The 22,832-nt window shown below is 45.3% G+C and overlaps 2 protein-coding genes and 1 non-coding gene across 6 annotated transcripts in view; 1 reads left to right on the top strand and 2 right to left on the bottom strand.

Moving 5' to 3' along the window:
• Positions 1 to 3,073: 3,073 nt before the first annotated feature.
• icmt (isoprenylcysteine carboxyl methyltransferase) lies at positions 3,074 to 17,972 on the bottom strand. 2 transcript variants are annotated; one of them, XM_072478098.1, is made up of 5 exons: positions 17,817 to 17,972; positions 7,814 to 7,902; positions 7,176 to 7,345; positions 5,021 to 5,238; positions 3,074 to 4,414 (listed from the first exon to the last, which is right to left on the bottom strand). In XM_072478098.1, the coding sequence occupies exons 1-5, from the start codon at positions 17,844 to 17,846 to the stop codon at positions 4,232 to 4,234; spliced, it is 690 nt and encodes a 229-aa protein (XP_072334199.1). In that variant the 5' UTR covers positions 17,847 to 17,972; the 3' UTR covers positions 3,074 to 4,231. The 2 variants fall into 2 exon arrangements, with proteins under 2 accessions (XP_072334199.1, XP_072334198.1); XM_072478097.1 differs by lacking the exon at positions 17,817 to 17,972 and adding an exon at positions 13,651 to 13,861.
• Positions 17,973 to 17,979: 7 nt separating this feature from the next.
• The window catches only part of LOC140392638 (telomere zinc finger-associated protein-like), a 46,065-nt gene continuing 41,212 nt past the window's right edge, over positions 17,980 to 22,832 (top strand). Inside the window, exons 1-2 of one of the 3 annotated variants that reach the window (XM_072478086.1) lie at positions 18,317 to 18,802; positions 20,983 to 21,062. In XM_072478086.1, coding sequence (XP_072334187.1) covers positions 21,056 to 21,062 — 7 coding nt within the window. In that variant the 5' untranslated portion in view covers positions 18,317 to 18,802; positions 20,983 to 21,055. Of the gene's footprint in view, positions 18,118 to 18,316; positions 18,803 to 20,982; positions 21,063 to 22,832 lie in introns of those variants that run through there. The other 2 variants (XM_072478088.1, XM_072478087.1) reach the window with 2 other exon arrangements.
• Positions 20,955 to 21,149, bottom strand: LOC140393416 (U2 spliceosomal RNA). The gene has a single exon (XR_011935601.1). It is a non-coding gene; the product is annotated as a U2 spliceosomal RNA (small nuclear RNA).

Here is a 22,832-nt window from a genome sequence, read left to right as displayed (position 1 = left end):
TTATTGCCAATATTAATTCAAAGCTCATCTCTAACTTCTCAAGGGAAACTCGGGATGGGCAATAAATGCTGTCCTTGCCAGCAATACCACATGCCAAAAGTAAGATGCCTAATTAGTGAAACTTGGCTCCTTAGTTACGTTAAACAGAGTGCTGATCGTAGCCGTGTTTGTTGTCCTCACCTAACACCTGTACACACATGATGTGCAAGAGCAAGATCACCACAGCCCAGAAACGGCACCTTTGGGATCTTACCGTTTTTCAATGGCTCACTGTCATTACCAACCGAAAACGAAGCAGTCGGATGTTTTAAATGTACTTGGGAGCCCACATGTACAGATTTGAAGGTTTATTTTAATAGGGTGCTGATTCGGAACACTGAGTTGTTAATTTATAGACAAGACCCAAGCCCATTACTTCTATCCCCCTTTTATTCGCTCCCTTTAACTAGGTTTGGGGCCTTCCATTTGTCTGCCCTCCCATCAGCCAGTCATTCCTCTTTATATTTCTCTCAATACTTTGTCCCCCAAAACTCCACGACAACCCATCATTTTCCTCTTCTCCAGACGCCATCCGAGACTCATTTCCTCTTTGACAAGTCCACACCTGCAATTCTTTCACCAAGGCCCCTTCCAAAGAGTAAATCACCCCATCTTCTTTAGTCAACCTGCCTACCAAGTGCATCTTACTGGGGTCTAATCTTACCAAACTTCACGCTGTTTTCAACCCATTCACTTTCCCCTCAGAAACCTGTCAGTGGATCAGTCACCAGCCCCCTTCACATATTTGTATAAAATGACATCAACTCTCTAGAAAGAGGCCTTTCAGCCAAACTACTGGGCGTTGTTTCTACTCTGCACAAGCATCCTCCCGATCTAATTACTTATCACCCTATCTATATATCCCTCTATTTCTTCTCCTTTATATAGGCATCAAGTGTCCCCTTAAATATAACAATATCATCTGCTCCAATCAGTCCACGTGTTAGTACACTCCGTAAGGATGTTAGTCCTGTTTCGGTTCAGGTGCAACCTGTCCAACTTGTAAAGGCCCCACCTTCCCCAGAAACAGATTCACCAGGAATCTAAAGCCCTCCTCCACTATCTCTTCAGCTACACATTGATCTGCTCGATCCTCCTATTCCTATACTCGCTGTTAATTGTTTTGCACAGTATAGGAGGAGACTTAATAGAGGCATACAAAATGATCAGAGGGTTAGATAGGGTGGACAGTGAGAGCCTTCTCCCGCGGATGGAAATGGCTAGCACGAGGGGACATAGCCTTAAACTGAGGGGTAATAGATATAGGACAGAGGTCAGAGGTAGGTTCTTTACGCAAAGAGTAGTGAGGCTGTGGAATGCCCTACCTGCTACAGTAGTGAACTCGCCAACATTGAGGGCATTTAAAAGTTTATTGGATAAACATATGGATGATAATGGTATAGTGTAGGTTAGATGGCTTTTGTTTCGGTGCAACATCGTGGGCCGAAGGGCCTGTACTGCGCTGTATTGTTCTATGTTCTATATTTTGGTTCTGACTTCAAGCATCCACCTAAAACTTTTGATCTAGATATAAAATTAGCATTATTTCTGTTTGAGCTTGTACAGTGCAGGAATTGATCACAGTAGACCACAATATACCAGAGGAAGCAAAACCGTATTGGGCATGTGGCAGCTAACCTTCCTGTGCCACATGATTCTACGTTCAAAGCAGTGAGCAGAGTTGCCCATCAAGAGCATCACAAGTGGACAACGTTTGGCATGTTAATACAACTTAACCCGGTTAAGAGCAACCTACACCTGACACTTTTTTTAAAGCATCAAGCTGGGACACCATTTTATTGGAATGGCTATGCTTTGCTACCTCACTCACTCAAGTGGCTATTCCACATCTAAGCTTATGTTAGCGATTGCTGGCAAGCAACTTTACCATGGCTAGCATCACAGCTGACATTCTTTTATTTGGGGAAATCAAAGCAGAGCAAAAATTCCCCCACCACCAATCCAGCAGCACAGAAGACAATTGTAGCAGCACAAATTTCACCTCTACTAAGGTCAAATTACTCACCAGAGATTTAATCTCATACATGTAGGTTGATCCAAAGTCACATTAATGGTAGCCGAGATGCTCACCCACCTGCTCATGCAGCTATCAAAATAACTCTTGAAATTAGCCTGCTTAAATATTTGCACACGTTCAACAGCATCAATAGTCAGCTTTTAATTTATCTCCACTATGACATGTCCTATTACAGATAGCAGCCACTACCTGGATGAGAGCATTTGTGTTGTACATTATAACACTATTACTAATCTCAAAATCCTGAGCATTAGTAACTTGATCCACTCCGACAGACTCCTCCAAGAACACGGACAGCCTCTGATAATTCTTGTACATTTTCTTCCTGACCCCCATCACCGGCAGCGATGCCTTCACTCCCTGATCCCTTAACCCCTCCAACCTCTATCAAATCATTCAGCCTTCCAGCAAAGAAAAAGACGATTTCACCCCTTGTACTTGTTCTACTGCATTGAAAATTCATTTCACACCCCTGCTCCTTCCACATTTGTCTTTCTCACCTCTTTGCCCAGGGTACTGGTCACACCCTCCCTCCCAAATATCTTTGGCCATTTTTGTTGAATTACATTTCTGTGAAGCACGGAGGCATTTTTCAACATCAAAGGCACATTATAAAAGTACGTTGCTATTGATGGTGCAAAACGTGTGAGGCAAATCTGCACTGCATTGGATAGTGATCAATAATCACGGTTTAGCTGTTTTCATATTGTTTGGTCCAAGAGAAGCGATTCAGAGTACGGGAAAAATTGAGATAAGAACCAGACAACTTCAAAATGGCAGATGGTGCGTTGGTGCAGAATCTTTCTTTAATTTGAAAGACATTTTCTGGTAGATTCCAAAAGGAAACCTCATGAACATCTCCCATGATTTCTCCACGCGCTTGAATATACCGTGATCCTACTCATGGTAACTCGGGGCTAGGCTCAAAATCAATCATGTTGTTACAAAAATAGACAATGCTGGAAAGCACAGTGAGTCAGTCAGCATGCAACCGAGTAATATTTCAGGTAAGCACCCATTTTTATTTCAGGTTTCCAGCATTTACAGTTTTTACTTGTTAAGTAAATTATGCTTTTCCCTTCTCCCTCAACCATGCAGAAGTAATAAATTGTACTCAATAAAATGTGGACATTTTCTGCGTACATTTTTCTCATCAAGGTGAGGGACGTCATTGCGAGGGAATGGGCCATTTTCATTTCAGCCACCCAGTGTCAGAATGTAGTTGGCCCAAGTCAGGTACCACAAGGGTTAGGCGCAGAGCAAAGCTCTCTCTACACTGCCCATCAAACACTCCCAGGGTTGATATAGCACTTGAAAGATAGAGTAAAGCTCCCTCTACACTATTCCAACAACATGCCTCAGCTCTAACTGCACCAATACAACCAACCCCCCAGCTCGCTTCTCTTCGGTGAAAATGCCAATGTAGTTGTCAATTCATCCACTGTTGTAGATTTTGAGAAATGGGTCCATGCTCAGTAGAAACACATTTTATGACGGGTCCTTGCAGAGGAAATTTTTTATTCCATAAACCTGGCTGGATGTAGTAACTAGAACCCAGAGGTGAATTGGTGTTTGAGCTTTTTTTTTAAAAATGACTATGTAAAATATCACTAATTTTAGCATTGTTCTGAGTAAGATGCAGCAAGTTTTGGTCCAGACAAAATAAAAAGCAGCTGTACTTATTTTCTACAAACCATGATCATCCTCTGTTTGCAGCAGGAGACTGATAATTATGGAAATTACTTTTCTGATATAATACGTTGGTATATTACAATACTGTGACATCCTTACACAGTATAAAGCAGCACTCTGTGAACTTTGTTTTTGGTCAAAAAAGAAGTCTTTAGATGAAGTACCAACTTTATAACAAATGGCTTTGTCAAAGAAATGGCTGCAGCGAGTGGCCTTTATAATTTGCACTGTTTCTAGTTCCCCACCATCCTCAACACAGCACCCCAGCACAGATAGGTCCTCTGCAGCACCTTATTCTTGCTCTAACAGACTGAAGCTAGCTAACATATTCTCAACAGCACAGCCGTGGAGTTCTTTCAAAGCTGAAATCAAACAATATTCAGGTGCTAAGGTTTAAACGGTAGCCCATGTATTCACGGCCCGTTTCGATTACGTATTTCTCGCTTCCCGCCTCTTCTGATTTCATGGCTCTAATTTGGCACCTTTGATGAAAGGAAGCCGTGTTGGAATCCGCTTCTTGTAATGCTCATAATCTTCACCAAAAAACTGAATTAGGGTCATTTCCTCTTCCTCGATGCGTTCACGGAAGAAACGCCATGAAGCCAGCGTATATCCTACAACGCAGATGGGGTTACACAAAATTATCTGAAAGAGAAAGAGGCAACAATTAGCTCATTACTTGGACAATGGTTGTTACAGTTTCATCTCCCAGTGCATTTGTACTTTGCAGCAGGGATTTAAAAGAAAAGTTAGAATTATATTTGAATTGTGCCACACTGCAATGGTTTGTGCTGGATCTAGTACCAGCTACAGTCCCTGGTGGAAGTGGTGTTTACAGAACAGGAATCCTTAAAGCTTGCCTGAACCACACATCACATTAAATGTGTCAATCAGCCTTGAGAAATAAACCAATGATTTGAATCCGAGTCACTGTAGCCCCTTCATTGAGAGCAAGAACCCTTCCAGATCTTAGAACCTAATCACCTTCCAAGATACTAAGGGCCCCAGGAGTACAACTGATACATGTAACCTTCTAGCCATGCTTTTTTCTCACTGTACCGATCGTAGGCCAACGGAAAGAGGTTGGTTTCCCTATGCCTTAACTTTCAGTTCTCTGTCCCCACAAAAAGTTGGTCTACATTTCAGAAGTATGAACCCGCTTTGACTGCATTACGTAACGTCAGTGGCACAAGGAGCAGCAGCACACACTTGCTCCCGATGGCACTGTGCAGAAGCCAATGATGAACCTACCTGAGTGCCGATACTCCAGTAAAACCATCCCACGTAGGAGGGGTGCCTGGACCAAGAGTAGATTCCAGTGGTGACAAGCCTGTGGGTCTCAGCCTTCTCGTTCTGTACAATATGATTGAAGTTTGACCCAGCAGTCAGCATGGCTGCCTTGCGCAGCAACTCTCCAACCAGGACCATCAGCAAACCGAAGAAACTAAGCCACGTGATCTGCTTCAGGCCTTCAAGTGAAAAGCAAAACAATTTTTTTTCGATCGTTAAAACCGCCACACAACAGGCTCGTCAGTAAAGTTGAAGCCCATGGAATAAAAAGGGCCCTGGAAGCATGGATAGAAATTGGTTAACGGACAGGAAAGAGTATTGCTGAATGCTTGTTTTTCAGCTTGGATGAAAATGTATTGTGACTCATCAGGGATCAGCACGAGGGCCATTGCTTGATATGCATTAATGACTTAGACCTGGGTGTATCGGGCACAATTTCAAAATGTGCAGAGAACACAAAACTTCAAAGTGCAGTCAACAGTGAAGTAGATGGTGATAATCTTCAAGAGGCCAGACAGGCTGCCGGAATGGGCAAATGCGTGGCAGGTGAAATGTAAGGTAAAGAAGTGCAAAGTGATACATTTTGGTAGGAAGAAAGGGCAAAGGCGACATAAGTCAAAGGGTACAATTCTAAAGTGGGTACAGGAGCAGAAGGATTGAAAGTATATGTGCACAAATTGTTGAAAGTGGCAGGACCGGTTGAGAAAGCGATTAAAAACACATAGGAATCCAGGCCTTTATGAACAGTTGCATATAGAGTATAAAAGCAAGAGAGTCATGATGAACATTTATAAAACACTGGTTCACTCTCAACTGGTGTGTTGTACCCTATCTGGGCACCAACTTTAGGAAGGATGAGGGAGACTTTTGAGGGGGCCCAGAATAAATTGATGAGAATGGTTCTAGGGATGAGAACTCCAGACACGTGGATAGATTTGGAGAAGCTAGAGCTGTTTTCCTTAGAGCAGAGAAGTTTCTGATTTGTCAAGGTGTTCAAAATCATGAGGGATCACGAGAGTGTAGATAGAACTGTTCCCTTTTGCGGAAGGGTCAAGAACAAGAGGATATCAATATTAGGTGAATGGCAAAAGAGCCAAAGGCTACACCAAGAAAAACCTTTATACACAATGTGTGGTCACTCTCTGGAGCACACTGCCCGAGTACATGGCAGAAGCAGATTTTTGGTTTTCAAAAGTGAATTAATTAAATACTTGTTGAGAAGAACAATTGTGGAAATATGAGGAAAGGGCAGGGTAGTAAGGCTAGTTGGATTGATCATGTAGAGCGCTGACATTGAATTAATGGGCCGAATAGCCTTCTCTTCTGCTGTAACCATTTTATGATTCTAATAGTTACCTACTCATGTGCTCCTTTTGCTGGAGTGGTTGAAGAGTCGAGTTTTGGTGACAGGAGTTGCAGGATTAGTCTCTATCCTGATCGCTCTCCAAAAATGCAGTCAATGGCATGGAATTGAGTTAGAAAGTAGGAAGGTCCCAGGTTGGATATCTGCTCTAGGAATTTGCTCATCTCAGTCAAGGCAACAGCTCTAAGATAAGCCACAGTGTCCTGGGCCCGCATAAATAAAACATGCCCAATTACTAACAAAGGGCTGCTGTCATGAAGTGACTTGTCACACAGGGATAGGACAAGGCTTTGGTCTGCATGGTCAAATGATTAACACAGTGCCAAAACCGAAGGAAATTGCGATGTAGCAATTTTGCCGCATCATATCTGACCATGGGCAGCACGGTGGTACAGTGGTTAGCACTGCTGCCTCACGGCAGTGAAGTCCCAGGTTCGATCCCGGCTCTGAGTCACTGTCCGGGTGGAGTTTATACATTCTCCCCGTGTCTGCGTGGGTCTCCCCCCACAACCCAAAGATGTGCAGGGTAGGTGAATTGGCCATGCTAAATTGCCCCTTAATTGGAAAAAAAAAATGAATTGGGTACTTTAAATTTTTTTTAAAACATACCTGACCAGTACAGTGTAAATCTGGCTCATATCATGAACCACATCAGATATGTAACGGGCAGGGGAATTTAGAACTCAGCACCACTCCTCAAACACGACACCACGCCCTGTGAATCCGAGAACAAAACACAACACGTTTACACACCTGGAAAGAGAAGTTTCTCGATGGTGAATTCCACCCAGGATGACATGGCTGCAAGCTTGTATTCCACGCTATGATTTAACAGGAAGGAGTCCAGAGAGAGGGATTTGGGATTGATAACCGCAGTCACCAGGTATTCCGAATAATGGAAAATACTCAGAGAGCACAAGTACCTGTGAAAAAACAAACAGAAACTTTCAATATCCCTCTGAAATTCAAGAGTTCTTTGTGCCAACTACTAAACAGAGACGAGCCATCACAGGGCATACGGTCACTACCTGAGCAATCTGTCTGGGTACCAGGACATCACTCAGAATGTCTGAGTATGGCTCTTTTTTAAATTTTTGCAGCAGGTGGTTGGTTGTGGGGGAGATATTTTTGGTGAAAAGACACAAAAGACGGGTACTTTGGGAGAGTAGCCGTAAAGTCATAAGTCACATTGGTACATCTCTTTAAAGTAAATATATTAGTCAATCTTCCATAACATAATGCCGATGGGTCGTACATGTTTTAACAGGATAAAGTGGCAGGTGGGCTGGAAGAATTAGCAGGCATTAGTATTACACAATTAACTTTTACACCAGTGAGCAAAGTCGAATATGAAGTGACAATGAACAAATTTATTCTGACATCCAGCTTACCAGCCAAAGTGTTGCCATGATGATCCTCCAAAACTTAGTAATAAACCACAGCCACAAACAAAGCCGAGGAAACAGGCCCTCACAGCAACCTAGGGGCAAACAATAAAAGTTGGGAAACATATTTGAGAAACAGCCTCAACAAGTGATTCAAACAGAGCTCAAGCAGAGCAGATGCAATATTTTAAAATGAAAATGCTATGATTGAGAAAAGCGATGTGACCCAGAGTTTCATAGAATTTACAGTTCAGAAGGAGGCTGTTCGGCCCATCGAGTCCTTGGAAAGAGCACCCCACTTAAAGCCCACACCTCTACCCCATCCCCGCAATCCCACCTAACACTAAGGGCAATTTAGCATGTCCAATCCACCTAACCTGCGCATCTTTGGACTGTGGGAGGAAACCAGAGCATCTGGAGGAAACTCACGCAGACACGGGGAGAACATGCAGACTCTGCAGACAGGGACCCAAGCTGGGACTTTAACCTGGGACCCTGGAGCTGTGAAGCAACCGTGCTAACCACTCAGCACATTCACCGGCATTTTGAATGCCCACATATGACTCGACTGCCTCATCTGCTGGATTATTCCAACCAGTTTGAGAACGGAGCTGGTCAGGGAGGAAAGGTAGGAATAAGCTTTTGTTGCATCCCAAGTTTCAAAAGAAGATTCTGAAAGGGGAAAAGTAGCAGCCAATCAGCACCATCAGTGGAAGCCAACAACACAGGAAAGGAGGAGTCTGTAATTCTGCAAAAGGAGTTTAGGATTAGAAAGCAGTTCAGAAGAGGACTTCAGGGTTGGTAATCTCCAGATTCTGTTCCCTGCCATGCATTAGAAATGGAAAGGATAGGAAGATTAGTGACCTTAATACTTGGCTAAAGAGTGATGTCAAGTGGAGGGTTTCTAATTATCAGTTCTGGGGAAGATGGAAGATTGGCTGTATTCTTGTTTAGGATAACCTATGAACTGGAGCATGGATAAATTTGGAACAAATACAAATAGTGGAGTGTGAATACTGGTAAAGGAGGGAATACGGGATGTAGAGCAGATTAATATATGCAAAAATTGGCTTTGGACAAGATCAAAGATAAAAAAAGGGGACTGTTGCATTAATGGGTTTGCACTACAGACCCTTTATGGGAAGGAAATAGATGATAACATTGGTCAATAGATCAGATAGCTTGGAAGAATAAAATTATTTATTTTTCAAATCCTCTCTGGCCACAGGTGGACAGAGGACAACTTATATTTCAAGAAGCGAAGCAGGGACGAACCAGGTAATTACAGGTCAGTGAGTTGAACATCAGCAGTAGGGAAATTGGAAAAGACTCGAGGGACAGAATTAATCTCCACTTGGAGAGGCAAGGATGAATCAAAAAGGTAGTCAGCGTAGCTTTGTCAAGGGGAGATCATGTCTAACAAATTGGATTGAATTTTTTGAGTAAGTGTAGATGAGGGCAGTGCAATTGTTATAGTCCATATGGACTTCAGTAAGGCTTTTACAGGATTTTGATTGGGAGACTGGTCAATTTGGCAAATTGGATCCAAAATTGGTTTAGTGGCATGAGGCAGAGGATGTTGGTTGAAGGTTGGTTTTGAGACTGCAAGCCTGTGTCCAGGGATCGCAGGGATTGATGCTGGGTGCCTCATTGTTTGTAGTGTACATTAATCATCCAGACAGGAATATGGGTGATATGATCAGTAAGTTCGCAATGACAGGGCGGCATGTGGCACAGTGGTTAGCATCGGGGCTGCGGTGCTGAGGACCCGGGTTCGAATCCCAGTCCTGGGTCACTGAAATGAAAAACAAAATGAAAATCGCTTATTGTCACAAGTAGGCTTCAAATGAAGTTACTGCAAAAAGCCCCTAGTCGCCACATTCTGGCACCTGTTCGGGGAGGCTGGTACGGAAATTGAACCCGCACTGCTGGCCTGCCTTGGTCTGCTTTAAAAGCCAGCTGTTTCGCCCTGTGCTAAACCAGTCCCTGTCTGTGTGGTTTGCACATTCTCCCCATGTCTGCAAGGGTTTCACCCCCACAACCCAAAGATGTGCAGGTTAGGTGGATTGGCCATGCTAAATTGGCCTTTAATTGGAGAAAAAAATAATTGGGTACTCTAAAAAATTTTTTTTAAAGTTTGCAATGACACAAAAATTAGTGGTGTGGTAAATACGGAGGAGGAAAGCCTTAGATTACAGGGCAATATAGACTGGATGGTCAGATAGGCTGAACAGTGGCAAATGGGATTTAATCCTGAAAAGTGTGAGGTGATGCATTTTGGGAGGACTAACAAGGCAAGGGAGCACAATGAATGGTAGGATCCTAGGAAGTACAGAGGACCAGAGGGACCTTGGGGTGCATGTTCATAGGTCCCTGAAGGCAGCAGGACAGGTAGATAAAGTGGTTAAAAAGGCATCTGGGATACTTGCCTTTATTAGCTGAGGAGAGCAGTTGAGGTTATAATGGAGCTGTATAAAGTGCTCATTAGGCCACATCTAGGATGTACTGTGTGCAGTTCTGGTCACCACACTATAGGAAGGAAGTGATTGAATTAGAAAGGGTGCAGAGGAGATTCACCAGGATGTTGCCTGGATGATAGCCTTTCAGCTATCAAGAGAGGTTGGTTAGGCTGGGGTGTTTTACAGAGCAGAGAATGCTATGGGGAGGGGGACAAAATTATAAAGGGCATAGATAGGAAGAAACTTTTCTCTTTAGTAGAGGGGTCAATAACCAGGGGCATAAATTTAAGGTAATGGACAGGAGATTTAGAGGGCATCTAAGGAAAAGCTTTTTCATGCAGAAGGTGGTGGGAATCTGAAACTCACTGCCTGATAGGGTGGTACAGCCAGGGGACCCTCACATTTAAGAAGCATTTAGATGAGCACTTGAAATACCATAGCATACAAGGATACGGACCAAGACTGGAAAATGGGATTAGAATAGATAGGCATTTGATGACCAGCACAGGCATGATGGGCCAAAGGGCCTCTTTCGATGCTGTAAAATTCTATCCTAGATTTCAATTATCTATCCATCGATTGGAACAGGGTGAAAATAAATGATGAAAGGAATTCCTACAGTATGTGCAGGACTTCCTCAAGAAATGTTTGCATGTCAAGAGGGAGAGGTGTTGCTAGATCCCGTTAAAAATAAAAAACTGGATCAAGTCGATGTGTTAAGTGTGGATGAATAACTCAACAACAGTGACCATAATATGAATGGGTAAACGTCAGCACAGAATTACATCAGATGGGAATAAGGTAGGTTTTGGGAAGGTGAATGAGGCGAGCTGGGAAGAAATGGGCACATAGGATTTGAAAACCATTACTTTTTTTAAAAAGGAGACTGTAACGGGTGAATAAATATACACCATAAAAACAAAATCCAGAATACTAAGGATATATAAATAGGTTAGAAACAAACTAATATTAATAAGTGAATGAGAAAACAAATAAAAAGGTTAAACCCTAAGGGATGCAAGGAGGGAAATGAGGAGATTGTATTTTTAAGAACAGTGTCCTTCAAATACATCAGTGAGAATTGTCCATTTGGAGTTGGGGCCCTGGTGGCAGAGGATACCGGAGAATAAACTGAGATTGGGGGCAACATTCAACAAGGATCAACATAGATTAGTTGGTTCAAATGGACTGTTTCTGCACTGTAACTTTATGTAATTTTATGTAAAAAAGGAAGACGGACATGAAAAATTGGGGCTGTTTGTGTTCGAACAAAGGATATTAAAGAGTAATTTGAGAGGCATTTAAAATGGAGGAATGGGACAAAGTTGACAGAGGCAGACTATTCCAGTGATTGATATGTCAGAATTGGATTATCCATAAGAAATTTATGACAAGCAGAAGAAGCTTACACACACACACGAGCTGTCAGGCTTTAGAACATACTACCAGAGTTAATGGCTGAAGCAGACGTCAGGATAACATTTAAAAACAAATGGTCGATGAAAAAGATTAGGAAGGCAGCCCTAAGTACGCAATGATTGAGCGGAATAGAAATTACAACAATTTCTATGTTGTAATCATCCGTTTTTAAATAAGTAGTTTTTGCCCAGTATGTATTTTAAATTTGCTTTTCACAATTAAAAATTGAATGACTTCTTATCCTAAAGACCTGATTTACCTTGAAACTAGATTAACTATATACATAACAATAGGAGAGTTCAAATTTATCATCTTCCTTAATCACCAATCTTTGTACCAGTCTAAATTCACAGAGTGCTAAGATGAAAACAAATTACTGCAGATGCTGAAATAAAAACAGAAAATGCTGGACAATCTCAGCATGCCTGACAGCATCTGTGGAGCGAGAGCGGAACTAACGTTTCAAGTCTGGATGACTCTGACCGGATGATACCCATCACTGGCCCTCTTCTCCAGCCTCATTGCTCCACACACCCCGTCCTCCCTCAAAAAGCATAAATCTGATCCTATTTCCAGTTCTCTCTAGCATTTTCTGTTTTTGTTCAGTGCTGTTGCCTACCCCTTTCCATGTCACTCTTTTGTACGGCACTTCTTAAAACTTACCTCTTTGACCAAGCTTTTGTTCATCTGCACTAATATCGCATGTGACTGTCAAATATGAATTTGCATTAAAAAAATCAGGAACTAAAAGTCTAATGATGACCATAAAACTATTATTGACTGTTGTAAAAACCCACCTGGTTCACTATGCCCTTTAGGGAAGGAATCCTGCCTTCCTTACCTGGCCTGGCTTACGTGACTCCAGACATACAACAATGTGGCTGATTCTTAATTGCCCTCTGAAGTGTCCTAGCAAGCCACTCAATTCAAGGGCAGCACAGTGGGTAGCACTGTTGCTTTCCAGCTCCAGGGTCCCAGGTTTGATTCACAGCTCGGGTCACTATGTGTGGAGTCTGCACACGTTCTCAGTGTCTGCGTGGGTCTTCTCCGGGTGCTCCGGTTTCCTCCCCACAAGTCCCAAGAGTCATGCTGTTAGGTGAATTGGATATTCTGAATTCTCCGTGTGTACCCGAACAGGCGCCGGAATGTGGAGACTAGGGGCATTTCACTAACTTCATTGCAGTGTTAATGTAAGCCTACTTGTGACAATAAAGTAAGAAGTCTTACAACACCAGGTTAAAGTCCAACAGGTTTGTTTCAAATCACTAGTTTTCAGAGCACTGCTCCTTCCTCATTCACAATAAAGATTATTATTAAAATTAGGGATGGGCAACAAATGCTAGCCCAACCAACCACACCACATCCCATGAATTAATTTAAAAATCTATTTTGAGTGTTGCTCCATCAATGCAAAATAATTGGACTGACATGCCACCCTTTGGGGTGAGACATTAAATTGACAGCATTGTTTGCCATGAATCTTAAAATTCCTTGGCAATACAGTGAAAAGCATCAAATGCCACGGTCCATATTCTTCCCTCGGCAATCTGTTGCCCACTTGTGAGATGCCAGTGGGCAAATGCTGTTTCTGGAACGGCACCTCGAGATTTACTGACTTCAAACCTGGATTAGCTCAACACGTGCTTCTTGTGTGGCGAATGATCTAAATTAAAGCTAAGGTCATCCAGGGTGAAAAAAGAAGCAAGCGGCACCAGATGACAGAGCAGTGCGAATATGCTATTCAACTGCAAGAGGCATCGCGGCCAGCTCCATACGCCGGTACCTGCCAGCGTTCATTAGAGGGCGCTGCACAGCATCTGAGCCGAGAACAGGGGCCGAACGTCTCTTTTATAGCCCGGGTGAGCCCCTCTCAGCCGGAACCTAACTGAGCAAAGAGCCGGAATCCCGTCGCCTCGCTACCCCGCCCTGCATGAAGCCAGCGTGTCTCCTCTCACCGCTGGTTACCTGGTAATGGAGTCCCCGGTATAGCAGCAGCAACAAGACGTTAATGACAGCCAGGTAGGTGCCGAGCAGTGCGCGGGTGACGAATCCGGACTGAATCCCACTGAGCCCCGGCACCAGGGTAACCGATACACCCAACGCGAAGCAGCCGGCGCTGAGGCGGCCCTCCGCCACCAGCCGGCCTCCTGCCATCGCCCTGCCCGCTATCGCGAGCGTTCGCCAAGCCCAGATATCGCGGGAACTGATCCCTTGCGCAGCCTCAGAGCACTCCCTCCCGAAAGGAGCACTGCTGATACTCCTAGAGTGAACACTGGACACTCACACCCCTATAGTGAACACTGGACACTCACACCCCTATAATGAACACTGGACACTCACATCCCGATAGTGAGCACTGCTGACACCCCTATAGTGAACACTGGACACTCACACCCCTATAATGAACACTAAACATTGACAATCCAAAATGTACCTGAGCACTGACATCCCTCTAGTGAACATTGGGCACTGGCAATCCCGTATTGAGAATCCCAGCATGAACACTAGACACTGCTATAGTGAACACTAGGCACTGACAATCCTATAGTGAACATTTGGCACTGACACCCTTACAGTGAACACTGCCATGGTGCCCTTATCTGAGGAAGGATTTCCTTGCTATGGAGGGAGTGCAGTGAAGGTTTATCAAGCTGATTCTTGGTATGGTGGGACTGTCATTTGAGGAGAGACCAACTCAGGATTATATTCATTGGAGTTGAGAAGAGTGAGAGGGGCTCCTGGAAACAAATAACATTCCAACAGAATTAGACAGGGTAGATTCAGAAAGAATGTTCCTGATGGTGGAGTCCAGAATTAGGGGTTATAGTTTGAAGACAAGGGGTAAACCTTTCAGAATTGAGGAGAGGAGAAATTTCTTCACCTAGATAGTGGTGAATCTGTGGAATTCACTACCACAGGAAGTAGTTAAGGCCAAAATGTTATGTAATTTCAAGAAGGAATTAGATATAGCTCTTGGGGCTAAAGGGATGGGGCAGGATCAGGGTATTGAATTTAATGATCAGCCATGATCATAATGAATGATGGAGCAGGCTCGAAGGGCTGACTGGCCTAGTCCTGCTTCTATGTATGTTTCTTTGTAACACTAGGCACTGACTATCCCATGGGAAACACAAGGCACTGACACCCCTATATGAATACTAGCCATTGACAACCCTGGTAGTGAAAACTGGGCACGGACAATCCTATAATGAACACTGTGCATTGACAGTCCTGTAGTGAACACTGGGCACTGATAATCCTATCGTGAACACGATGCACTGACAGTCCTGTAGGAAACACTGGTAATTGATCATCTTATAGTGAACACTGGGGACTGATAATCTTAAAATCAGCATTAGGCAATATATAGCCAGTATACTGGGCTATTTGAAAATAGTTTGGGAAGCACTATTCTTAGGGCTGAGTCAATTGTCACTCTTAGTGAAAGAGAGACATAAGACAATAGGATGTAGAAGCAGAAGGAGGCCATTTGGCCCATCAAGCCTTCTCCACTATTCAATGAGATCATGACTGATCAGATAATCCTAACCTCCACTTTCCTGCTTTATCCTCATAACTCCTGATTCATTACTGATTAAAAATCTGTCTATCTCAGCCTTGAACATACTTAATGACCCAGCCCTCTGTGGTAAAGAATTCCACAAACGCACTATCCTCCGAGAGAAGAAATGCCTCTTCATCTCATTCTTTAAAAAAAAGTGACCAATTATTTTTCTTTTCCAATTAAGGGGCAATTTAGCAGGGCCAATCCACCTAACCAGCAAATCTTTGGGTTGTGGGGGTGACACCCACGCAGACACGGGGAGAATGTGCAAACTTGACACGGACAGTGACCCAGGGCCGGGATTCGAATCCGTGTCCTCAGCACTGCAGTTCCAGTGCTAACCAGTGCGCCGCATGCTGCCTTTTCATCTCATTCTTAAATGAGTGACATTAAATGAGGTCTATGTATTAACTGTGGCTAAGTAAGTAACATATCACGGGCTGGATTCTCCATTTCAGGGACTATGGCCACACGCCGTCGTCAGAAAAACTGTCGTGAAAAGGCCCCATATTCATAACCCTGCAGGGGACTAGCAGGGGCTTGTCGTTATACTAGCAGCATTTGTTGCAGATATGGGCCCCCGCACTTCCGGGTCAGAGGCCGCGCATGCACATGGCGGTGGCCTACAGTGGCCGCGCCATGCTCCATGGCAGACTCAGACCAGAGCTGGACGTCCCAAATAGTGCGTCTGATCGGCCGTGCGCCTGACCTGGACTGCCGGCAATTAGCCCGGTGCCGTATGAGGCCCCCCCTGCCCTCCGATCTGCCCGCCCCGATCCATGGTGGCCATGGACTAAGTCTGCAGCCGCCATGTGAGTTTCCCGAACGGCAGGACCATGTTAGATCCACGCCATCCGGACTTCGGCTGGTTGGGGGCGGAGAATAGCGGGGCAGGCCTCCAGCACTGGCCGCAGGTAGGGGATATGCTGCGCGGCATACTCTCCGAGTTCGCAGCTTTTCGGGGCCTGGAGAGTCGGGGAACCAGCGGCAGTCCCAATTCCATGCGCGGAAATGGATTCTCCGCCCCGGCACTGGACGCGATTTCGGCCACGGGGGCATAGAATCCAGGCCCACATTTTAGGTAGTTTTTTTTCTTAAAATTTAGAGTACCCAATTATTATTTTTTTCCAATTAAGGGACAATTTAGCATGGCCAATCCACCTAACCTGCACACCTTTGGGTTGTGCGGGTGAAACCCACGCAGACATGGGGAGTGTGTGCAAACTCCCCACGGACAGTGACCCAGGGCGGGATTCGAACCTGGGTCCTCAGCACCGCAGTTCCAGTGCTAACCACTGCGTCACATGCCACCCCTTACATTTTAGGTAGTTTGTATGTGTTCATGTCACATGGGCTTGAGCACATCATCTCTGCTAACACTTGTTGTTCGAGGGTGTGCTGAACTATGAGAAATGCTGCAAGGACATCAATGGACATGATCTTCAGCCCAAGCTAAATCCAGGAAAAGTGCAGGGAGCAGCATCAATCTCTGTAAATGGCCTTCCCAATCTCGCAATGGCCTTCGACTCTGTCAATCGTGAGCGATTGTGGAACATCCTCCTCAAATTTGGCTGCCCACAGAAATTTGTCACCATTCTCTGCCTGCTCCACAATGACATTCAAGCAGTGATCCTCACCAATAGAACCACCACAGATCTAATATGTGTGAAAACTGAGGTCAAACAGTGTCATCGCACCAATGCTCTTCTCCATCTTCCTTGCAGGAACACTCCACCCCATCACCCTGAAGCTCCCCCTCGGGAGTGGAGCGATCCTACTGGACAAGCGGGAAACTGTCCAACCTCCGACACCTCCAGGCTAGAACCAAGACCACCCCAACGTCTGTCATCGAGCTGCAGTACGCAGACGATGTCTGTGTGTGCACACACTGAGGCCAAGCTCCAAACAATCATTGACACAGTCACCGTGGTATGTGAAAGAATGGGCCTCAGACTAAACATCCAGAAAACCAGTCCACTCCTGCCACACAAAATTATCCTCCAACCATCAAGATCCATGGTGAGTCCCTGGACAACTTGGATTATCCCATACCTCGGTACCTTCCTCTCAGCGTGAGCAGACGTCGCAGATGAAATCCAGCATCGACTCCAATGTGCCAGTGCAGCCTGAGGAACAGGGTATTCAAAGACCGAGACCTCAAATCTAGCACCAGGCTCATGGTCTACAGAGCAGCTGCGGTCCCGGCCTTCTTGTATGCATCAGAAACGTGAACAATGTACAGCAGACACCTCAAATCCCCAGAGAGATATCACCAACGTTGCCTCCGCAAAATCCTGCAAATCCACTGGCAGGATATGCATACTAATGAGAGCATCCTCTCCCAGGCCAATATCTGCCGTATCGAGACACTGGTCACGCTTGACCAGCTGTGTTAGATGAGCCACATTGTCCGCATGCCCGATGCAAGACTCCCGAAACAAGTGCCCTACTCTGAGCTCTGCAATGGCAAGCAATTACTGGGAGGGCAGAGGAAATGCTACAAGGACATGCTGAAAGCCTCCCTAAATAAATGCAACATCCCCATCGACATGGGCGAATCACTTACCTTAGAAACCACAAACTGGAGAAGAAGCATCCGCGAAGGCGCTAGTCACTCGAGTGCCACAGAGTGAAGTACGTGGAGGTCAAGCGTAAACAGCGGGAAGAGATCCCAGAATCCAGAGCGTTCCCACCCGTCCATCTCATCAAACACCACGTACCAAACCTGTGGCAGAGTCTGTGGATCCAGGATTGGACTACTCAGCCACCGCAGAATCCACCTCTCGGAGTGGAGGCAAGTCATCCTCGCCCCTGAGGGACTGCCCTAGAAGAGGAATAACGCTGAGGAGTGCAACCCCCATTGGGCTGTGAGTTGAGCCACAGGGGACTGGGATTCGCTCCAGTTAGTTGAAACCCAAGTCAGGTCTCCAGTTGAACCACACGGCTCGGCAAACTCATTGCGGACGCATCCAATGTACATGGTGTTGAGTTTCCGAATGCGGTGGGCAACATTTTCAGTCCGGGCCAAAAGGAAGAGGTGGGCATTTGCTTAGTAAAGCTGCCCAGGTCCACCGTTTCCATGGTGACGATACGGCTCGCTGCAAGATGGCGCACGGGATCTGGGAGGTGGCACGTGACCAGCCTGAGAATCTCGGCCGCCATTTTCAGATGCTGCCGCCGGAATACGGCTGCTGGAGGATGAGCTTTAACTGATCAGGGGGTGGGATCGGCGGATAGGGTCGGCAGTGGTGTGGGGTAGAAGGGGTAAGACTGGAAAATGTGAGGGGCATGTGCAGAGGATGCGGGGAATTAGACGATAGGGAAGGAGGCAGGACGCTGTCAAATTGTGGTCAGAGGACTACAACTCCCGGCATGCCGAAGGCTCCGGCGCAAGCGCGGCTGGGGGCTCAGGCCGCGCATGCTCAGTTTCCAGGTTTCGTTTGACAGCTGCCTAAAGATGGCTTAAAGCCTTTTTAACTAAAGGCTTCAAACTGAGAACCTCATTCACATCACATTCATCTCCAGTGGCAGTCAGAAATCAGCAGCCTCCAGGTAGGAAAGCCTGAAGCAAATCACGTAGGATGAATACATCCTTCTTACTGGCAAACGACAACCCCTCTGCTTGCAATCTCTGCTGCATTGGGAAGATTTATTCAGCAATGGTGGGAAATTGGGGCTTCAGCCCTGCTTCAAAAGGGTCTGTGAATAACTGCACGCATGTTGTGTTTTGCTGAATTTCCTGATTGCTGGCTGACATGTTTTATTGTACAGATGTCTGATTAAAATTATTTTGGCCTAAATGGGCCTTTTAAAAAAAAACAGAATTAGGTGAGTTCTTGACAAGTTAAGCACCAAGTTGACCTAGATACAAAGTCTATGTGCCTGAATAGCAACTGCATTATACGAAACTAACTAGTAATTCATTTTATACAGGTCTTTACCCCAAAATGCCCCAATGTTTTAAATAATTAATTCCGATATAATGGTTCAGCCTATAGTTACTTAGCTAGAGAGATATGTTGCTAAATCCTCTGTGATGTGAAAACCTGCACTTTTGTGCATAAGAACTAGGAACAGGAATAGGCCATCTGGCCCCTCGAGCCTGCTCCACCATTTAATGAGATCATGGCTGATCTTTGTGGACTCAGCTCCACTCTCCGGCCCGTACACCATATCCCCGAATCCCTTTATTCTTTCGAAAGGTATCTATCTTTTTCTTAAAAACGTTTAAAGAAGGAGCCTCAACTGCTTCACTGGGCAAGGAATTCCAGAGATTCACAACCCTTTGGGTGAAGAAGTTCCTCCTACACTCCGTCCTAAATCTACTTCCCCTTATTTTGAGGCTATGCCCCCTAGTTCTGCTTTCCCCGACCAGTGGAAACAACCAGCAGTTATATTGCTGGTTATTCTCAGATACTTAGAAACCCAAACAACCTTAATCACCTACACTGCTAATAAACCCCCAATATGTTGAAATTAAAATCTTTGTCCCCCATCTTCAAATTCCTCCAGGGCCCCTGCATGTTCGATACCTGTCGTCTTATTCACCCTTGTATCTCCTCATGAATCCTTAAATCCTCCTCTTGTATATTGGTTTCTACCTGTACCAGTCACAGATATGAGAGATACTTAAGCGCAGTCCTAGTTCCTAGTTGTGGGGTGCAGTTCTGATGGCAATATCGTGACTGTTTCCATAAGTCCACAGCAAATCCTAGGAACTGTAGTTAATTGTAAGCTGTTGAGATCCAAGGACAGAGTATTTGCTTGTAGGTTTTAGGCTCAAGGTTGATACCTGTTTTCTTTATAGAAAGATTATAAAAATTTAGAATTTACAACCTCACAACATTTATTTTGCCTATGCTCTCTCTCTGAAAGTGACCTAGATCCATTACAGTTTTATATTTTGAAATATTTAGCCTCTGCCCATTTTAAAAACTTTTATGAATTCTACTTCCAGCACTGGGCCACTCCCATCCTAAATTCTCCTGTCCACTCCCTGTTCCATTGCAGATGATTTTTGAAATTGTTGCTCTCTATATTTTGAGCACCTGTAACAAAGTTTGATGGACGACTAGTGTGGTGGCACAGTTGTTAGCACTGCAGCCTCAAAGTTCCGGGGATCCAGGTTCAATTCCGGCCTTGGGTAACTGTCTGTGTGGAGTCTGCACTTTCTCCCCGTGTCTGCGTGGGTTTCCTCCGGGTGCTCCGGTTTCCTCCCACATGCCAAAGATGTGCAGGTTAGGTGGATTGGCCAAATTGCCCCTTAGAGGCAGCACGGTGGCGCAGTGGATTAGCCCTGCTGCCTCACGGCGTCGAGGTCCCAGGTTCGATCCTGGCTCTGGGTCACTGTCCGTGTGGAGTTTGCACATTCTCCCCGTGTTTGTGTGGGTTTCGCCCCCACAACCCAAAGATGTGCAGGCTAGGTGAATTGGCCACGCTAAATTGCCCTTTAATCGGAAAAAATGAATTGGGTACTCTAAATTTTTTTTTAAAATGCCCCTTAGTGTCAAAAGGGTTGGGCGGGGTTACGGGGATCGGGCTTGGGTGAGGTGCGCTTTCCGGGGTCCGGTGCGGACTCAGTGAGCCAGGTGGCCTCCTTCTGCACTGTAGATTCTATGAACACAATAGAGAAACGCAGGCTGTAAAAATAACTTTTCCCAGTTGCTGAATTTTAGGTAGTTGCTAGATCAGTACATTAAATACCTTGTCGTCCACCTATCTTGTTTTAAAAGTTAATTCCCGTAGGTGAAAGTATGCATCTAAATCCACAGAAACTTTGACAAGATAGAATTGGATCCTGTAAAAATGCAAGGTACTTTTAATCCTTATTTCAGTGTGTCATGCGAACTGATAAGGACAGATACTGCACTTGATCTTAGCCGAAAGTCTTAGAAGTGATTTACTATCAGTACTTATGATTCATAGATTTCTTTTTTTTTTAATATATTTTATTAAAGTTTTTCGATCAAACAGAAATTTCCCATTTTACAACTTTGTAATAATATAAACATTGATCGTTTTTAAATAAATAATATGCTGACTATCGGCAACTGCCAACAACAAAATAAGAAATAATAACTAAGATAGTAACTTTGTGAAATCAAATATAAATAACTAATATATAAACACACACATAAAACCCCTGAAGACCCAAATGAGCCCGGGCTGCTGCTGCCTTTCTTATTTTCCCTTATCGCTCTGCGAGATAGTCGAGGAACGGTTGCCACCGCCCGGTGAACCCCTGAGCCGAACCTCTTAATGCATATTTTATCCGATCCAGTTTTATAAACCCTGCCATGTCGTTGATCCAGGCCTCCACACCCGGGGGCTTAGCTTCTTTCCACACAAGTAGAATCCTTCGCCGGGCTACTAGGGATGCAAAGGCCTCTCTCGCCTCCTGCACTCCCGGCTCATCTGCAACCCCAAATATAGCCAACCCCCAGCTTGGTTTGACCCAGACCCCCACCACCTTTGAGATCACTTTTGCCACACCCACCCAGAACCCATGCAATACCGGACATGACCAAAACATGTGGGTGTGGTTCGCCAGGCGTCCCGCACATCTCCCGCACCTATCTTCCACTCCAAAAAACCTACTCAGCCTAGCTCCCGTCATATGCGCCCTGTGTAGAACCTTGAATTGTATCAGGCTGAGCCTGGCACACGAGGACGAAGAGTTTACCCTACTTAGGGCATCTGCCCACAGCCCCTCCTCAATCTCTTCCCCCAGCTCCTCCTCCCATTTTCCCTTCAGTTCCTCTACCATCGTCTCCCCCTCGTCTCTCATTTCCCAATATATATCTGACACCCTACCATCACCCACCCATGCCCCCGTTATCACTCTGTCCTGGTCTCTTGCGCCGGGAGCTGCGGAAATTCCCTCACCTGTTGCCTCACAAATGCCCTCACTTGCATATAGCGAAATGCATTCCCAGGTGGCAACCCATATTTTTCTGTCAGTGCTCCCAGACTCGCGAACGTCCCGTCTAAGAACAAGTCCTGCAATTTCGCAATTCCTGCTCACTGCCAAGATTTAAATCCCCCATCTATCCTTCCCGGGACGAACCTATGGTTGTTCCTTATCGGGGACTGAGGCACCCGTCACTCCCTTATGCCGTCTCCACTGCCCCCAAATTTTCAGAGTTGCCACCACCACTGGGTTTGTGGTGTATCTTTTTGGGGAGAACGGCAACGGCGCCGTCGCCAGTGCTTTTAAGCTAGTTTCCCTACAGGACGCCATCTCCAGTCTTTTCCACGCTGCTCCTTCCCCTTCCCTCATCCACTTACATATCATTGACACGTTGGCGGCCCAATAATAATCACTTAGACTCGGCAGTGCCAGTCCCCCTCTGTCCCTACTGTGCTGCAGGAACCCCCTCTTTACTCTTGGGGTCTTTCCAGCCCACACAAAGCTCATAATACTCTTGTCCACCTTCTTAAAAAAGGCCTTTGTAATCAGTACAGGGAGGCACTGGAACACAAAAAGAAACCTCGGAAGGACCACCATTTTAACCGCCTGCACCCTGCCCGCCAAAGACAGGGGCGCCATGTCCCACCTCCTAAAGTCCTCTTCCATCTGCTC

This window comes from Scyliorhinus torazame, chromosome 16, assembly GCF_047496885.1.
Source record: "Scyliorhinus torazame isolate Kashiwa2021f chromosome 16, sScyTor2.1, whole genome shotgun sequence".
NCBI lineage: Eukaryota > Metazoa > Chordata > Chondrichthyes > Carcharhiniformes > Scyliorhinidae > Scyliorhinus > Scyliorhinus torazame.
The sequence above is the reverse complement of the archived record's forward strand: the minus strand, read 5'-3'. Positions and strand labels throughout refer to the sequence as shown.

Excerpts from the sequence above, each read along its gene's own strand:
- icmt (XM_072478097.1), bottom strand. The coding sequence starts at position 13,839 with ATGGCAGGAGGCCGGCTGGTGGCGGAGGGCCGCCTCAGCGCCGGCTGC. Across the intron at positions 7,903-13,650 it reads ACCGGGGACTCCATTACCAG|GTTGCTGTGAGGGCCTGTTT; the intron begins GTAACCAGCGGT and ends GTTTGCCCCTAG. Across the intron at positions 7,346-7,813 it reads TCATGGCAACACTTTGGCTG|GTACTTGTGCTCTCTGAGTA; the intron begins GTAAGCTGGATG and ends GTTTTTTCACAG.